The sequence below is a fragment of the Hyaloscypha bicolor genome (assembly GCF_002865645.1).
Source record: "Hyaloscypha bicolor E unplaced genomic scaffold K444scaffold_10, whole genome shotgun sequence".
Lineage (NCBI taxonomy): Eukaryota > Fungi > Ascomycota > Leotiomycetes > Helotiales > Hyaloscyphaceae > Hyaloscypha > Hyaloscypha bicolor.
In genome coordinates this window covers 562,189-577,381 of record NW_020194512.1, presented here as the reverse complement: position 1 = coordinate 577,381, position 15,193 = coordinate 562,189, and the positions used below count along the sequence as shown (strand labels likewise).

Sequence of the window (15,193 nt, the reverse complement as noted above, 5' to 3'; positions counted from 1 at the left end):
TGTTGAGGATAGAAGAAGGTACGCCGACACACAAAATGAGGGGTGTTTCTCGGATCCGCTCGCCATTACGCGAATACGAAGCTGAGTGCCGAGTACGGGGTCTCGGCAGCTGCGGTGGGTCAACATCGGCCACAACGACAAGCCTGAGTCGAGGCTTGGATTTTGAACACCGGGGTCCTCAAGACTGCGCATCCTATCATTGCGTACTAGAACCTTAAAATATCCCTGATCGTGCGTCAGGACTTGCACCGAAGCCCCTACGTCCCTGCGGGTTTGGTGCGGACTAGCGATATGGTTTTGTTGCAGCAGATACGGGCGTTTTTATAATAACTTCTACGATTTCATAAAATCAAAAATATCATAAGAAGCCAGAAATTGCGTAATTGTCGGGCACACCTCTATATAAATCCCCTTTTTTTAAGATCCTCTGTTGCGTTGTGAAGTTATTAAGAAGTTCTAGATTCTTTTTGTTAAGGGTGGAAGCGACCGTATCGCTAATTTTCCACCGTATCGATAATCCGTACTCGTATATCAGGGGTCTCTATTGGTGCGAGCATTGCCGCACGATTATTCGAAGCATCAACAGCCAACCGTGCGTCCGCTCGATGAAGGCGGGATCTTCGGCCGGGTACGTGTCAGAGCAAAGTTTACCAACAGCTGTGTTGCATTGCGTGCAATTAAGCAGTACGAGCTATCGCTAGTGAAAACTTGGTACGCGGCTGCTGCCATATCCGATGCTGCTGTGCAAAACTGAATTAATTCAGAGCAGCAAAGACCAAGGTTCATCCTAGGTGATGACGAGCACATCCTCGCAGACTGCATCTCGTCTTTCCCAGAAGTGTAGCTAGCTTCATGGAGATACCCCTGTTCTGTGCTACTGTGGATTTAACGTTCGAATGTCAGCCACAAAGCAACGTACGTCTCTGGGGGGTTAAACAGACAAGTCCAAAGCTTGAACTGAGATAAATAGCCATACTCCGCTATCTAGTATTGAGCTAATTCTTTCTTCAAATCAACGCTGGAAGTTCTCCAGAGTATTGAAATCTGCCAATCCAATCTCTACCCACAACGCTTGAGCTTCTTACTTCAACCTTCCAATACTTGTCCTCTGCTCTTTCCCTAAGCTCTTTGCTCTCTGGCTCCTCTTCATTGAAACTACCTACCAAGATGGATCGCCACCCAGAAGACAACTCCGCTCCGCCGTACTCCGAATTCCCCACCACACTCTCAAACGAAATCCTCAGCAAACCTATTGTCATACCTCGTAAGCCATCCCTTGCTTCCCCTCCAAGTGGATCTTCTCACTAAACCTCACTCAGAACAAACCAGCATTCTTCACATCAAAAATTTCTCCCCGTTCGCTCGCGCCTACTCTTCCTCCCTTCAAAAGCTACCCTCGCCCATCCCCCGCGACACCTTCCTCTCCTTCATCGACGGCCTCAACGCCGCCTTCCTCTCGGCCCCCGTCTTCCAAGCTGCGAACATAATCGGCGGCGGACTTATGGGCAGTCAGATCCCGCCGGCCCAGCTAGCCGGCGGCGTGGTGCAGATCCTCTCCGTCATAGGATCTGCAGGGGTGTCGATTGTGAGGGTCAAGAGGTACCTGAAGAAGTCGACCGAGGAGATCTTCAAGCCGCGGGGGCTGTGCTTGCGGATTATGGGCACGAAGAAGATGATGGGTGCTGTTGGGTGTGAGAACGTGGATGCCAAAGGAAAGCTTGCGTTGCCTGCCCCTGAGGTTCTGGGGGATCTCACGCCGCCACCCGCTGCTCTCCCGCCATACCAGGGGGGAGGAGACTCGGACCCTGGGGATCGGAAGGAAGAGGTGCAGGTTGAGGATCCGCGGGTGAGGAGATTGAAGGCATTGGAGGGGTTCATTGCTCCCCTGGAGTTTGAGAAGGAGGCTGCACCGACGAGGGCCCGATGGATAAATATGGCGGTGCTCCATTACGCTGGTTAAACAAGAAGCAGGATGCGAAATTGCTGAAGGCTGCGACGAAGTCTGCGGAACACAGGCGAAAGAATACCGATGTTGTGGAAGAGGAGTTCCTGAATTGCGAGACGGAGATTCGGGGGATTGAGGAAAGAATGGCAGAGATTAGAGTGAGTGCAAAGCAGGAGTTGGAGGGGGAGACTAGGCAGGAGGGGCGGGATGAGGTTGAGGCGAGGGTGGAGAGTGAGCTTGCTGAGTTGGAAGGGAGAAGGACTGAATTAGAGATGGGCAGGGATGAGAGGGTGAGAGAAGTGTATAAGAAGGGGGATAAGAAGCTGAATAAGTTGGCGAAGAAGGAGGAGAAGATTGCAAATAGGATTTTGTGGGTCGTGATCACAAGAATGGATGGAGATGCAGGTGACGACCTTGTTGATGTGGAGAGTCTGGGGAGTTAGACGATCGGTGGTGATTTTATCATTTATGGTTTTGTTTGTCATTGCTCCTTCATGATGTGGTGAATGAATTCATATCAGGTCAAAGGCGCAGCAAATACAGATGGAGGCAGCCTTGTTGCGCTTAGCTAGCTCAAGGATATCTAATATCGAAAGTAAAGGGCTAAAATATGCTCCCAACCCTGTGTTTCACAAATCAGTATTCTGGAGACTTCAAATAGGTTTAAGACCAATCCGAGTTGTGAGTAATCTTTCGAGGTCATCAGCAGCGCTGAATCAGCGGGGCCGAAGACTGATTTTACACATTGTCCCTAGGCAACTTTCATCCCCATCTCGTTTATCGAGATCTCTTGGCTTGGCTATTTTTACTTCATACCGGAGTCTTGGTAAGGAGATTCTTTTTGGCTAGTGGAATAAGAGACACTAGACCAATAAAGCCTTTACCCCTGAGACTGGCTAAGTTTCGATAATCTGTTCTACTGGTGACGGGAATATGAAACACCGGTCCTCCGTTACTCAGCTTTTGAAATTAGCAGCCTCATTGGATGGGAACACTTGGCAGGAACAATAGTCCACCTGTTATGGGGTTCTTTGGCTATGATCGTGCACCGCCTTCCCCAACGACCGAGCTCGCTTCGGATGTCCGAATCTCAGCCAACCAACCACATTTCGCCTACACATGAAACGAGATCCTTCATTCTTGGTTACACAACGGTCAGGAATAGAAGCGGATTACCCCCTTCCTGCCAAAAGCAACGGAATGAATTGGAGATCGCGGGACCCCCTCAAGACCGAGAGCCGAAAGTTTATAAAGGCGGCAACTCAAACCCTTTTCTCAGAATTAAGGTCAGAATTTGTTCGCTTAACTTTCGGTAATTGAGACGCTCCGTCTTACTTTTGAAGCTGAACTGGAGAGGAAGCAATTGTGATTGGACGCCATTCACTTCACCCCTTGCAGCAACCCCGCGTCGCACCTGACCCCGCCCTGCTATCGCGTCCACCACCAAACTCTACTTTCTTCATACCTACATCCTCACTTGCTTCAAGCCATCCAACTTAGGTCCTCCCCCCCTCCCATAACCACTTGAAGAACCTCACAGCCACCCACAATGGCGACAACGAAAGGAACCTTCACCCACTACAGCGGCCCGCTCTCCGGCCTCCCCTCCACCAACTCGCCAGGCTTCATCTTCCTCTCCACCTACATCGCCGGCATCGACGCCCTTGACCGCTCCTCTCCAGCGGCCAAACAACTGCTCGAGATCCTCTCCCCAACCGCAACGTTCACCAACAATGGCGGCGAATCCTTACCGCTAAGCAAAGTGGAGGCCATGTTTGCACAACGACAGGGCATGCTGCAGTTGTTTGAGCATGGAAATCCGGTTGTGACATGGGATTTGGAGACAGAAGGGGGTGGGAGGACGGTGGTGCTTGAGTGTGCTAGCAAGTAAGTTCCGTTTTCTTTCCATCTACCCCATCTCTCTTTTGACTAGAATGACAGCTGATAACGGCGGGAATAGAACTGTCTTCAAAGCCGACCCGAAAAAAGAAGAAGTCAAGGTCGCTGAATGCCTATTCGCCAAACTCGAGTCTGCGCCTGAGGGCAAGGGGGTCGCGGGCTTGTGGGCGACAGAGTTGAGGGTGTACATGGATTTTGGCACGATACATGCAAAAGGAAAGGAGCTGATGGATTTGGTCAAGAAGTAATATGGCGCGAGGGCGAGCATATGCGGAAGTGTGGATGAGTCGGAACGGCGAGGTGATAAGGGTGAATTTCCAATCTTGGTTCACTGGTGGAAGACAATGGGATCGGGTGTCAGCGGAGTTTTTACTTTGAGAAAGACGTTATGACCACTGACCAGTGCATGCGAATTGGAATCGGTGCAGCAAGAGGAATTGAAAATAGAAGCTTTCTTCTCGATCCTGTGATCTTAAATTGATTTATAATTTGAAAATTCTAAATCTTGCGGGGTCATTTCCAATCGTGTTTTATCTTGTCAACCTCTTCCTTTCCAACCTAGGGAGTGGATAGACTACCGAGGTCGGTTATGCTCGGAGAGAATGAGATCAGGAAGCGCGCTCTAACAAAACCATTCACTTCGTCGCCGGCAGATACGTGCCAAGGTGCTTTTTTTTACGAGGCTGTATATTCAAAGTCCACTCCCCTTTCTTTCCCTGCGGCAATGCTTAGCCGCACGCTCCAGCTTCTGGACCGGCACTCGGCACTCGGCACGCCAATAACATTTATACTTTCGTATTAAGTTTTATACTCCCGTATTAGTTTTTATCCTATTGCGCGCTGTGCATGCCCGAAGCGTGAAATAAGCAACCTCGTGATCTTATTAGGAAGGTGAGTGAGTAACCTTGTTCTAGAGAAGGTGTCGGTTAGTACCCGATATGCTACCGTCGCACGCTCTAGTGTTTCTGCCAGCAGCTCCGCCACATCTCTCTAAAGCCGTGCCCCATTCCTCCGCAAACTCAATTTCTTGACAAGATAGCGGATTGTGTGACTTCAGTACAATCTGACTGCAGTCTCACTGTAGTAGTGCAATTTGAATAGCTCTAAGTCCTGTCTAGTGCGAGACTTTTGAACCATGCTTTGCCAAAAAAAAAAAAGGCCAAGCCGCAGTTGAATCACAATTGCATCACAATTGCACCGCTGTTGCGCCAAAATCCCAGTTTAAGCATTTTGACACATTCATTCCTAGTTTAAACCGGGCGTACTTCAGTCTGCTCAAAATAATTGCAGTTTGAGGTGTCTTGTCTGCACTGCTCCTGTCGCCGAGTGGGCGTTCTAACAACATCTCCCGGTGCCCTGGCTTCTATCTTCGCAAAGGGTTAAAGTATACAGCAAATATCACGCGCCTGAGCAGCAAGTATTTGTATATTGTTCCATGACGGTAGTAAACACTCCTGTCCCAACAGCTTCGATATCTGTCTGAAGTATTACTTGCGTAACTGCTGGGTTACACAAATTGCCATTGCGCTGCATCTCCACTTGGATTTTGCCAAGCGAAACGATAATGCGTGGTAGGGGTAGACATGACATTGTGACTCTCCGCACGCACTGATGTCTCTCGTAGGGCTTGTGATACAGTGTGATTATTGCAGTCATTGTGCTTGTACTTGCGGGAAACTCTAGGGTAAATTATGGTCATCTGAAAAGATACCGTACACGTTGTGAGAGATTTAGAGCCGATGGGCTTGTCCGCTGAGCATTTTTCAGGGGCTCGCTTACGGAGCGAGTCTTACGAGTTACCACCCTTCGCTTGCGGACTTTCCTCCCAACCTCGAACTAGCTCCCATATCACGGGAGGGATTCAATCCTCTCTGCGCCTTTTGGACAACCTTCCAAATTAGAATTGTACTAAGCTTGTATTTGTATATGTCAAGCTTTTGGGTGTCAATTAGTTTTGATTGATACTTTATTTTCAGCAGAGAATCACTTGGCCCTAGTGGAACGGATGTGAGTCTACCGTTGAAAAGCCAAAACTGTGCCTTAAGGATTGTTCAGAATATGCAAGCAGAACGACCCTCTAGGAAGTTACTAAATTGACGAAATTGACCTTGAGTACGGAGGTCAACGATCAGCGTTGAGTGCTTCTACGGGGTGAGGAGATCCAGGAAAGCAGGTAGCAAATTGAGATAGGTTTAGAATTGACGTTAATTCCATCCCTACGGAAAGGCCATACTATGATATATAGGATTGGAGAACCGCTGTTCGAGCTTTCTTAGATAGGTAGGTCATTGCACAGATTTCTCTTTTCCCAGATCGGTCGCGCGCGCGACAGCTCGTTCAGGCAGAGATAGCTTGCAACTATGCAATTGTAGCTTCTGCCGCGTGGGGGCGGCTCCGCACGCGCGACAAGGCCCTACTGCTTTACACAGATCATCGTTTCAAAAAGGGAAGCTCTGGATATAGTAGACTGAAGACACGCCGCACGAAGTGCATACCAAGGACATCTACATCAACCAGCATCATACGCCCGTCCACAATTTGAAGCACTTTAGAGTCAACATGTTCCTTGCAAAAGTGGCGAAGAGAAATTATTAGCAAGGAAAAGCTTGAAGAATCTTTCCAAATGTATGGTGCAGGCCTTTTGAGGACATGGATTTTAAGTAGTATCGATTCGAAGTGGACACACCGCTAGGATCCCCTCAGCTGCAATTGGCAAATCATGCTAGGCTGCCTCGCTGTGCCTCATCGCAATTCTCTATTGGGTTGAACGGGCAATCAGTTGTATAGCCTACTGGAAGATTCCCTCGAAACCAAGAGAAACCGGGTCTTCTCGGAGGTCACGGACTTCACCGTTTCTATCTAGTCTGATGGAATACGGCGTAGACCTTTGCCTATAAAAGATTGAATTTCCTCCTCTCCAATTTCTTTCTATCCTCAACAACATCCTCAAGCTTCTTCTCAAGACTCCACCCAATCACTGCTCAGTTCACATATAATTTGTTCTCACCCAACTCATACTTTCGTCCACCTTACTTCCAAAGCCCCAATCGAACCTTCAACTCTTCGCAATGGCCATCCCCGCAAAGATGATTTTGAAGCTCGCCTTCGCCGCCTTGGCCACGAGAACCGCCATTGCCGCACCGCGTGATTCTGCTGATTCTGCCGTCATTGGCTGGGAGACCGAGGATGACAGCATTGCCCTCAATGGATGCTACAACAATGGTCCTACCTTCGCTGAAGTGGGGTTCCAGGATGGTTCATTCATCGGCGGACCCTGCGCCTTCATTTTCCAGGGAGATTACGACGATGGTGGAGTCAAGCGCACTTGTATCAACGGCAATCCCGGGGACCGCGTCACTTTGTCTGTCCAACGCTTTGGAGGCAGTGGGCGTGGGAGCTTGAGCGAGCAAGACTAAGTGGTCATCTATCTTCTGAGCTTTGGAGCAGTGCTAACTTCCGTTCCCTACTTTCAGCTGCAATGCAGGTTTCACTATTGACTATAACGCCTGCCAGCACGGAAGTGAGCAAGACCACAACGGCTACCACTACGTCATCGACCCTAACAACAGCTCTTGCTAGACTTTGGGTGTGATAGGCAGAGCTTATCCTTGCTCACTTAAATGGCTATATATCATTCCTTTTGTTGTATGGGCCCGAGAACAGAAGGGAGCGGTGGTAAATGTGTTGTGACTCCAGAAAAGGATGAGAGGGGTTATTCTGTACAATCCAGAACGCTAAGGATGGATGCGAAGCCAACGTCACGGAATAAAACCTCTTGCCTCAATTTCTCAGGCGTTGATGGCCTTTCGTGCATCCTATTCAAATGAGTCCTAACAGGGAAAGGTGGATGAGTATTCAAATTGTCCCGAGCTTAAGGTCTTTGATGCAGGAAGGATGTTCGGGATCTAGTGATGGATGCAAGCCGAGCAATGATTCTATTCATTGAAGGGGCTTACGCCAAAATTTGGATAGAAGAGTACTACCGTCGTCCTTCAAGAAAGTCAGGACGGAGGAAAAGTGTATACTTCTGGCCCGAAGATCGACGTTAGCTCAAAACCCGATTTACGCAAAGGTCCAAAGACAACCTTAGGACTCGTGCAGAGACCCTGATGTCAAGAAAACAACTTACTCCGCACTGGATTGATGTTGTAATGGCGTGAGTTATGAAAGAGGCCAAGTGCTATCAGAGGGACATTTTCGGGAGGATATTATACGCGCTCTTTGAAGAAACAATATATCTTTGAAAGGAATGAATTCGCTCTACCTATTAGTTCCAAGTACGACGTCTTGGTTCATTAAATTAATAAACTAGAATTGATTATCGCAGACACTAAGACTGTCGATTTCTTTACAGACAACTTGTGAAGTAGTGACAATGCTGAATAGTGGGATCAACTGTTTTCCAACCTCTCTAGTATGCAAAGTCCCATTGAGCTGCGCTAGAAATTGGGTGAGAAGCACCCATGGCCCGCCTTTTATGGCCCATTTAGCATGAATTACAGGTCTAATAATCATTGCACAAACAGCAACGAAATTCGATCCGGCCAACGGAAAGCTTGAAACAATTGAACAGAGGCGTACTAATTTCTTGTGAAACTTCAAACTGTAAAATAAGATTCCGTCTACTATTCAAAAAACAGCCGAACTGATAATTAAACAAATGGAACTTCGAGCTTGTTCATGTCACAATGTTGCCTCTTCCTTACGAGCCCCGCCAATATCCTCTCCGCCTCCGTATGTCTCGGTGTGAGGGGGAAAGTTCGTTCAGCCTCAGGCACACATTTCGCTTAATTATTGCGCTAAGGAGTATTTAGCCTTGCTCCCAAGCTTCTACGAGCTTCACGCTTCTCTTCAGGAATTAATCGTAGTTCTAGGAATCTCTTGTGTTCTTACGCGACGTGTGTTTTACCCAGTAATTCGTTAACCTGGTACATGGTTCACTTCTGCCTCTTTGTCCTCCGGATCTTCATCGGTCAATAAGGTTGTGGGACGATCTTTACAGCTTACGTTCGCTGCAATCCAACACAGCCATCCGACTCCTCACTCTCTCCACAAATTCCTGGGATGATTGCATCAGATGCAACCTCGCCCACGTTGACTCGTCCAAACCCTCTCGCTATGAAGCTATTTCGTATTGCTGGGGCTCTCCCAGTAAAAAAAAATCGATATGCTTCGGCAAACAAAACATTCACGTCCGAGAGACTTTGGTGGGCCGCTCAGGCAGCTGCGGCTCGTCAATGAAGACGAGATTCTATGGGACGATGCATTGTGCTTGTATCTTAATCAGCATGAAATGAAATACCGCGGAAACTTGAGGCTCGGACCATTAATTTCAGCGGGGCTTCGGTTTGTTCCGGTCGATTTAATAATATTGATCAATTCCGCTTTCGCGTCGCGTCGTCTGACTATCACAGGGATGTCTATTACTTCAAGGACTTTCGTCACAGACGACTAAATGTGGGCTGTCGCGGTTCGTGTTGTTGAAATAGGATAAACATAACAAGCGATATCCACGATCTGGGAGCTGACATCGAGGTTATACGAGACGAGTGGGAGTTAGAGGGTGGGAATCCATAGTCAAGCGTATATGACGGAGTTGAGGACGTTTGCGGAGTGGGAGCTTCACATACATGACAAGGGTCGAATCCTCGCCAAGCATCTAATTCGGGAACTGACGACCCAATCCAAAAATATACGCGGCTAAAGACCACCCGCGCCCCACCACATATGGATCTTGCGCAAATGAATTCCATCTCGCAAATCGGGGTGCTTATTTTGATGCTTATATTAATGCTTGTTTCAACTAGATGAAACGTGCAGCGAGTTTTGGTCTCCATCAGGAATAAATCTGCGTGCAAATCCTCAACTTCTTCTAACTACTCCCCGAATTCCCGCTCCTAGACGCTGTGTCTGAGCCTCTTATCTAATACGCGTCAGTATGCGGAAATATGGTTAGCCAATAGGGTGTAAAAGAGCAGGTATACCTATAATGGCTTGCCAAAGTCCTTCCTCCGCACTGTGATTTTATGTAATCATCTAGCTATTACCCGGTGGACCGAAGTGCTATCCACGTCCCTGGAGGTATATTCTTAGCGCTGATCAACTCTGGATACTATGGTACTAGAGGTTGTCGGCATTATTTTCGGACTTCTGCTACCCCGAAATAACGTCAATGAGAGTTCCCTAGGTGTATTTTGGTCTTCCTAGACACCTTCCAGATACTTAAGTAGCGTCAACAAGCTCTTGTGTCTCTCATCATCGGTATCAACTCCACATCTCATCTAGTCATTACTATACTCACACACCGTTTCTCATCACATCCCCCTCCACACCTTTGAATTACCTTCGACATCATCCCTTTCTTTCAAGTCAATCATATCACCAGATATTATCATCACCATGCAGTTCTCATCCGGGCTCACCATCACCGCAATCATCCTCTCCATCCTCCCTTCCATCCTAGGAGCACCTCTCTCAGCCCATGGAAGCATCACCAACGGTACGCCATGCTTCGGATCCTCTGCTCCTGGTTGCACTCTTGTGCACGGGCAGAAGAGAGAAACCGAAGAACTCCTTGCCCGTGATCCTGAACCCGTCGCAGAACCCCAAAGCGGCGTCATCGGAAACCCATGCTTCGGATCCGCTGCTACTGGGTGCACACTGAAGCATGGCCACAAACGCGAGGAGGACCTCGTCACCCGTGACCCCGAACCCGTCGCCGAGCCGAATGCTGAACTTGTTGCCCGAGAACCAGGGCCAACCGCAAAACCCCAAGGCGTCGTCATCGGAGAACCATGCTTCGGGTCCACAGCCACAGGTTGCACATTGAAGCAAGACCGCAAGCGGGAGGAATAGCTTGCTACTCGTGACCCTGAGCCAACGGCAGAGCCTGCATCAGACCCCAAAGGCGCCTTCATCGGAAACTCGTGCCGTGGGCCTCTCTGTTTCCCTTAGTGATTCTTCGCTTTTTATGAATGCAAGATGAATTATTAGATAATCTGGTAACTGAAGCCTGTATATTGCATTCTATGGGATGGAATTTTGGTATATATAAGCACGGCACCGGGTTGAGGATTTATTTTAAGAAAAAATTCAATGGGCGAAGAATCCATTCTTGCGAGGATAGATAGACACACTTTAAAAGACGAATGAGATATTTCAAATCGTGCCACACTGTACAGACTATCGCGTTCATAACTTCCCCTTTCCTGTGTAGCCAGAGAGGCGTTGGTCTTTGTGAAAAGTCTCTTGAGTATCAAGCTCGGACTTAGGTAGGCTATTGCACAAGGGCAAATCTTCAATTACAAATTAGATTACCACAGGGTAAGACAAGAAAAACATACGGCTTGGTTAAGTCGTGCATGCACATCACCCCTCCCACCCCTTCCCCACAAATCACAAATCACAAATACGCAATAGATGAAACCTCCGCTCTCCCCCTCCCCTCCACCCAAATTACACCCAACTATCTGTAAACCTCGCAACCCTACTCCTCCTCACCTTCGGGTTCACAGGGTCTGGATTCGCGCCTGGCACCGTTGTCGGCTGCGCAGACTCAATTAACGCGCCCCAATCATCGATATCGGGCAGGGTCGGTGTCCCAGTCAAATCCAACCAGCTACCCCCACTCCTCCCCATCGCATTCCCCTTCATGTGGATCCCCTGCTTGTTACACACATCCTTATGGCTATCTGGGATCACCAGGCCCAGTTTTTGGAGTTCTGTGGGCGCTTCGATAAATACCATGGTCAGCCCCGCTTCGACGTGCCATTCGATGTGGCAGTGGAAAAGCGTGATTCCAGGGTTGTCGACTTTGAAGCGGATCACTGCGTAGCCGTTGCCGTAGATCAATATAGTGTCGCGGCGCAAGGGTGCGTCGGGGGCGTTTTTGGAGTAGTTCTTTGGGATCGTGAGAGGAGGTCCGTTGTCCGGACCGGCACCTGAGCGAGCGATTACTTGGAAGGAGTGTCCATGGAGATGGAAGGGGTGCGCGCCGCCGTCGTAGTTGGTAATTAGCAGGTCTACGACTTCACCCATTTTTAGGACGATGGGGTTCGTGTTGTTGCCGTAAATGAGGGGGTTATTGACTAGCTCGGCTGGGGCGGAGAGCGCGGTGTAGAGGGTTGGAACCTTGACCTGTTAGAAGGGCGAGGAGGGAGAATGGAGGGAAGCTACCTTGGGCGCGATGAAGGAGATGTTGTTGAAGGAGCCACGGTTTTGGTTCTGCACGTTCTGGCTGAAATTCACATTGAGAGGGATCCTGGTGCGGGGTGTGAGGGCGCGAGAGCATTTTAAGGGAGCTGAACTTACTGCTTAGTTACGGGGCCAAGAGGCTTTTGCATATCGAGAGGAATAAACTTGATATCATTTTGGCTCTTGCCATCATAATTGATCGCCGGAGGCGACGGGGGGAGCGGCTTCGTCTCGTCATACACGAGCCACCCGGTAACCTGTACCATATCAGCAAGGCACAGAGCACGGCTACCATTATATCCTCACGAGTGGGTTCAAGTTAACAGGAATAACTCCTTCATCAAACATGTCCTCGTTCATGGAGGCGGTGATAGCAAAGTTCTGCGTGGCGTTTCGCTTCGATTTCACGATGACGCTGTAACGCTGAGCCGCCGCTACAAACAACTGGCTGACACGATGCCGTTTGGTATACACTCCGTCAACTTCGACAACGTCCATGTCATGCTCACCAAACTGTAAATACTGGGCTGCGAATCCTCCCATATTGATGACGCGGAAAAGATAGGACTTGTTTGGCTTAATTGGGAAATGCACGTTTTGCGCTTCATTGATTAATGTGGCATTTGGAACAGGCTCTGAGCCACCGTGCAGGTCTTCGTTGAGTCCGGATTGGAAATATTGGATCAAATACGGAGCTTGTTCATGATACCAGTCAGAGACCGTGAGGACGATTTCCTCATCAATCTCCTTGACAAAAGGCGCTTCAGGATCATGGATAATGAGCGGGCCGCGGAGTCCATCTGATTTCCCCACGTCAGGATGCTTCTATTCGAGTGAGGATGGGAATGCTTACCGAGATATTGACCACCAACATGAGCATGCCACCAGTAAGTTCCAGTTTGCTTGATCTAATTGACTTGTAAGTAAATGGAAGGAGCATTTGTTCGGAATACACACCATGAAGTCATAAGTGAAAGCTAGAAATTGGTCAGTAGTTGATCCATCTCGGTGTCGAAGATCGGCTTACATTCTCCCGGAGGTATTGGACATTGTGTAACCATAGCCGGGCCATCCATCTGATTGGAGCCTTGTTGGAAGATCCCATGGAAATGAATTGCTGTCGTTTCGTTGACGAGGCAGTTGTGGACCTTCACTACCACCCGATCCCCCACATCCGCCATAATCGAAGGACAGGGCCATTGTCCATTGATTCCCACAGCAGGCCGTAAAAACCCATCCGGTGACGCCGACACCCAGTCCACATCCCAATTATAAGTAATGGTCTTCGCAGATATTGCAAGTACTTGCAGAGCAAGTAAAGTGATGCGTGAAAGCATTCTGAGAAGCGCACACCTAACCGTCGTGAAGCTAAACGAGAGACAACGACGATCCCATTCAGCGCATCTCTGATCCTCAAAACCGGGTCCCTGGAAATACTAATACTGATCATCAGTAAGAACGATGCTGATTGCAAGGCTCGCGCCACCAAATTGATTTTTGGGAGGAAACGCTATTCGTGATACAAAGGAAACTTGGCCACTGACATCAATTATGGCTTCCCTCGGAAGGCCCCGGATTGGTGCAACGACAAAGCCCAAAAGGCAGCCTCAGCCGAAAAAAGACCACGAAGTCCTCGCTTGGGCTGTCAATGGCCGAATTTGGCAGAATAAAATTAAGGGGATTGAGAACCTTTGTTAAATCTGATGAGCTGATAGCGCCAAGACTGCTTGCACTCACTTTCGCGATGCTGAAGGGGTTGTCTAGTACTCAGCCTTGTAAAGTTCGACCTTGCGATGACGAATGACTCCTTGAATTTGAAGAGGGAACATGCAGTGACACATCTTTGCTCGGGCCAGTGGTGTTTGTTTTACACTTGTAATTAATGTCACCCCCTGCCCCCCCCTAAATAAAACGTCGCGCGGGCAGGGTGTCGTATACGTCAGAACGGCCGTGCCAGCCTTGTCCCGCTACGTTTTATTCAGGGGTGGCGGAGAGTACCGCAAATTCGTTGGAGTTTGGTCAGTTGACGGCACAACTCGTTCACCGACCACCAGGACAGACGTCGGGATCTCCCCATTGTAATCCGCAAACCGAGCCGCGATGAACTTGCATCTCGAAAGGAAGATCCACAAAATCAGCTCATACTTAGTTTCTCCTCGTAGGAGAATCCCGTTGGAGTCCAGACACCCGAATTCTGATCTGCATCCTGTTGAACCCGGAACTCCGGTCAGTGGCACTGATCACACGGTAGGATGCCGTATTATTGGGTGGTTTAAGACACCGAGCGAGGGAAATACCGGCGGGGACTCGAACAGACCACGAAGGTAAGATAATGTGGTGCGCACAATCCGCTGGGATCTTACGAGCTGATCTAATCTCAGGAGCTGATATGCCACATCTTGATCTTGCGATCCGAGCCTGCAAGATACAACTCCAGGCCCGTCGAATCCTTCACCAACCGCGAGGGAAAGATCATCAATCGGCGCCCGATAATCCGATGTTTTCTGAGTGCGTCCAAGGGACATTTGACGCCCGGAGCTCTGGAGAACGGCCGCATCAGCTCACTTTTCAGCTCAAATTGCGCTGAGACTTCGGCGCTCGGAGCGTGGCTGACAGCTCGTCAGGCTGATTGTCATCGTGAACTCCTTCCGCGATAGTTTTGCATCTCCATGGATGCGCATCGTTTCCGGAGAGGTCGTAAGGAATCGAGAATGAGAGATGTCGTCGAGAGAGGGTGTATGAGCCAATATGGGGAAAAACCCCCTGCCTCAAAGACAAGTACCGGCCGAGGCATATCTCCCCACTTATCTTATCAATCAGATCTTAGCGCCAATCGGCCATCGGAACTTACCTGTCCCATCTCCGCCCCCTATTTTCTTTCTTTTCTTTTTTTCATCCCATCTCCACGGCCTCGCTCTCGCTTCACTCGACCCTCCCGCGACTAGGGATGGCTCACTTTACACTTTACGCACTTTACGTAAAGTACTCCCACTTTACAGTACGTAACGTACTCGAGCTCGTGTAATATAGCATAAAAGAGGGTATAATTCATATATAAGGAGAGTATAATTTAGGACACGTGGTCCCAATAATCATTCCCAAAAGCCTGAAACTCCAGGTCATCGTACTGATCAGGGAGGTCCTAAAGGCCCTGAA

The 15,193-nt window shown here is 49.0% G+C and overlaps 5 protein-coding genes across 5 annotated transcripts; 3 read left to right on the top strand and 2 right to left on the bottom strand.

Annotated features, from left to right (window-relative positions):
• Positions 1-1,167: 1,167 nt before the first annotated feature.
• On the top strand, positions 1,168-2,546 carry K444DRAFT_649131 (uncharacterized protein; the record flags this gene model as incomplete). The annotated part of the gene is made up of 3 exons (XM_024885546.1): positions 1,168-1,264; positions 1,320-1,939; positions 1,972-2,546. 3 exons carry the CDS (start codon positions 1,168-1,170, stop codon positions 2,386-2,388), a joined length of 1,134 nt encoding a protein of 377 aa, XP_024743844.1. The 3' UTR covers positions 2,389-2,546.
• A 682-nt stretch (positions 2,547-3,228) lies between these two features.
• On the top strand, positions 3,229-4,314 carry K444DRAFT_605912 (uncharacterized protein). Its single transcript, XM_024878896.1, has 2 exons — positions 3,229-3,832; positions 3,906-4,314. The coding sequence occupies exons 1-2, from the start codon at positions 3,495-3,497 to the stop codon at positions 4,090-4,092; spliced, it is 525 nt and encodes a 174-aa protein (XP_024743843.1). The 5' UTR covers positions 3,229-3,494; the 3' UTR covers positions 4,093-4,314.
• Positions 4,315-6,912: 2,598 nt separating this feature from the next.
• On the top strand, positions 6,913-7,260 carry K444DRAFT_623187 (uncharacterized protein; the record flags this gene model as incomplete). The annotated part of the gene is made up of 1 exon (XM_024882250.1): positions 6,913-7,260. The coding sequence occupies one exon, from the start codon at positions 6,913-6,915 to the stop codon at positions 7,258-7,260; it is 348 nt and encodes a 115-aa protein (XP_024743842.1).
• A 2,704-nt stretch (positions 7,261-9,964) lies between these two features.
• K444DRAFT_2329 (uncharacterized protein) lies at positions 9,965-11,030 on the bottom strand. The gene has a single exon (XM_024871239.1). The coding sequence runs from the start codon at positions 10,759-10,761 to the stop codon at positions 10,159-10,161; it is 603 nt and encodes a 200-aa protein (XP_024743841.1). The 5' UTR covers positions 10,762-11,030; the 3' UTR covers positions 9,965-10,158.
• A 269-nt stretch (positions 11,031-11,299) lies between these two features.
• On the bottom strand, positions 11,300-13,374 carry K444DRAFT_516067 (multicopper oxidase; the record flags this gene model as incomplete). The annotated part of the gene is made up of 7 exons (XM_024873648.1): positions 11,300-11,974; positions 12,020-12,104; positions 12,155-12,294; positions 12,344-12,837; positions 12,891-12,945; positions 12,995-13,014; positions 13,065-13,374. 7 exons carry the CDS (start codon positions 13,372-13,374, stop codon positions 11,300-11,302), a joined length of 1,779 nt encoding a protein of 592 aa, XP_024743840.1.
• Between the last annotated feature and the right edge of the window lie 1,819 nt (positions 13,375-15,193).

Coding starts and splice junctions, on each gene's coding strand:
- K444DRAFT_2329 (XM_024871239.1), bottom strand. CDS start 10,761: ATGAAGGCGCCTTTGGGGTCTGATGCAGGCTCTGCCGTTGGCTCAGGG.
- K444DRAFT_605912 (XM_024878896.1), top strand. CDS start 3,495: ATGGCGACAACGAAAGGAACCTTCACCCACTACAGCGGCCCGCTCTCC. Junction 3,833..3,905: donor GTGCTTGAGTGTGCTAGCAA/GTAAGTTCCGTT, acceptor CGGCGGGAATAG/AACTGTCTTCAAAGCCGACC.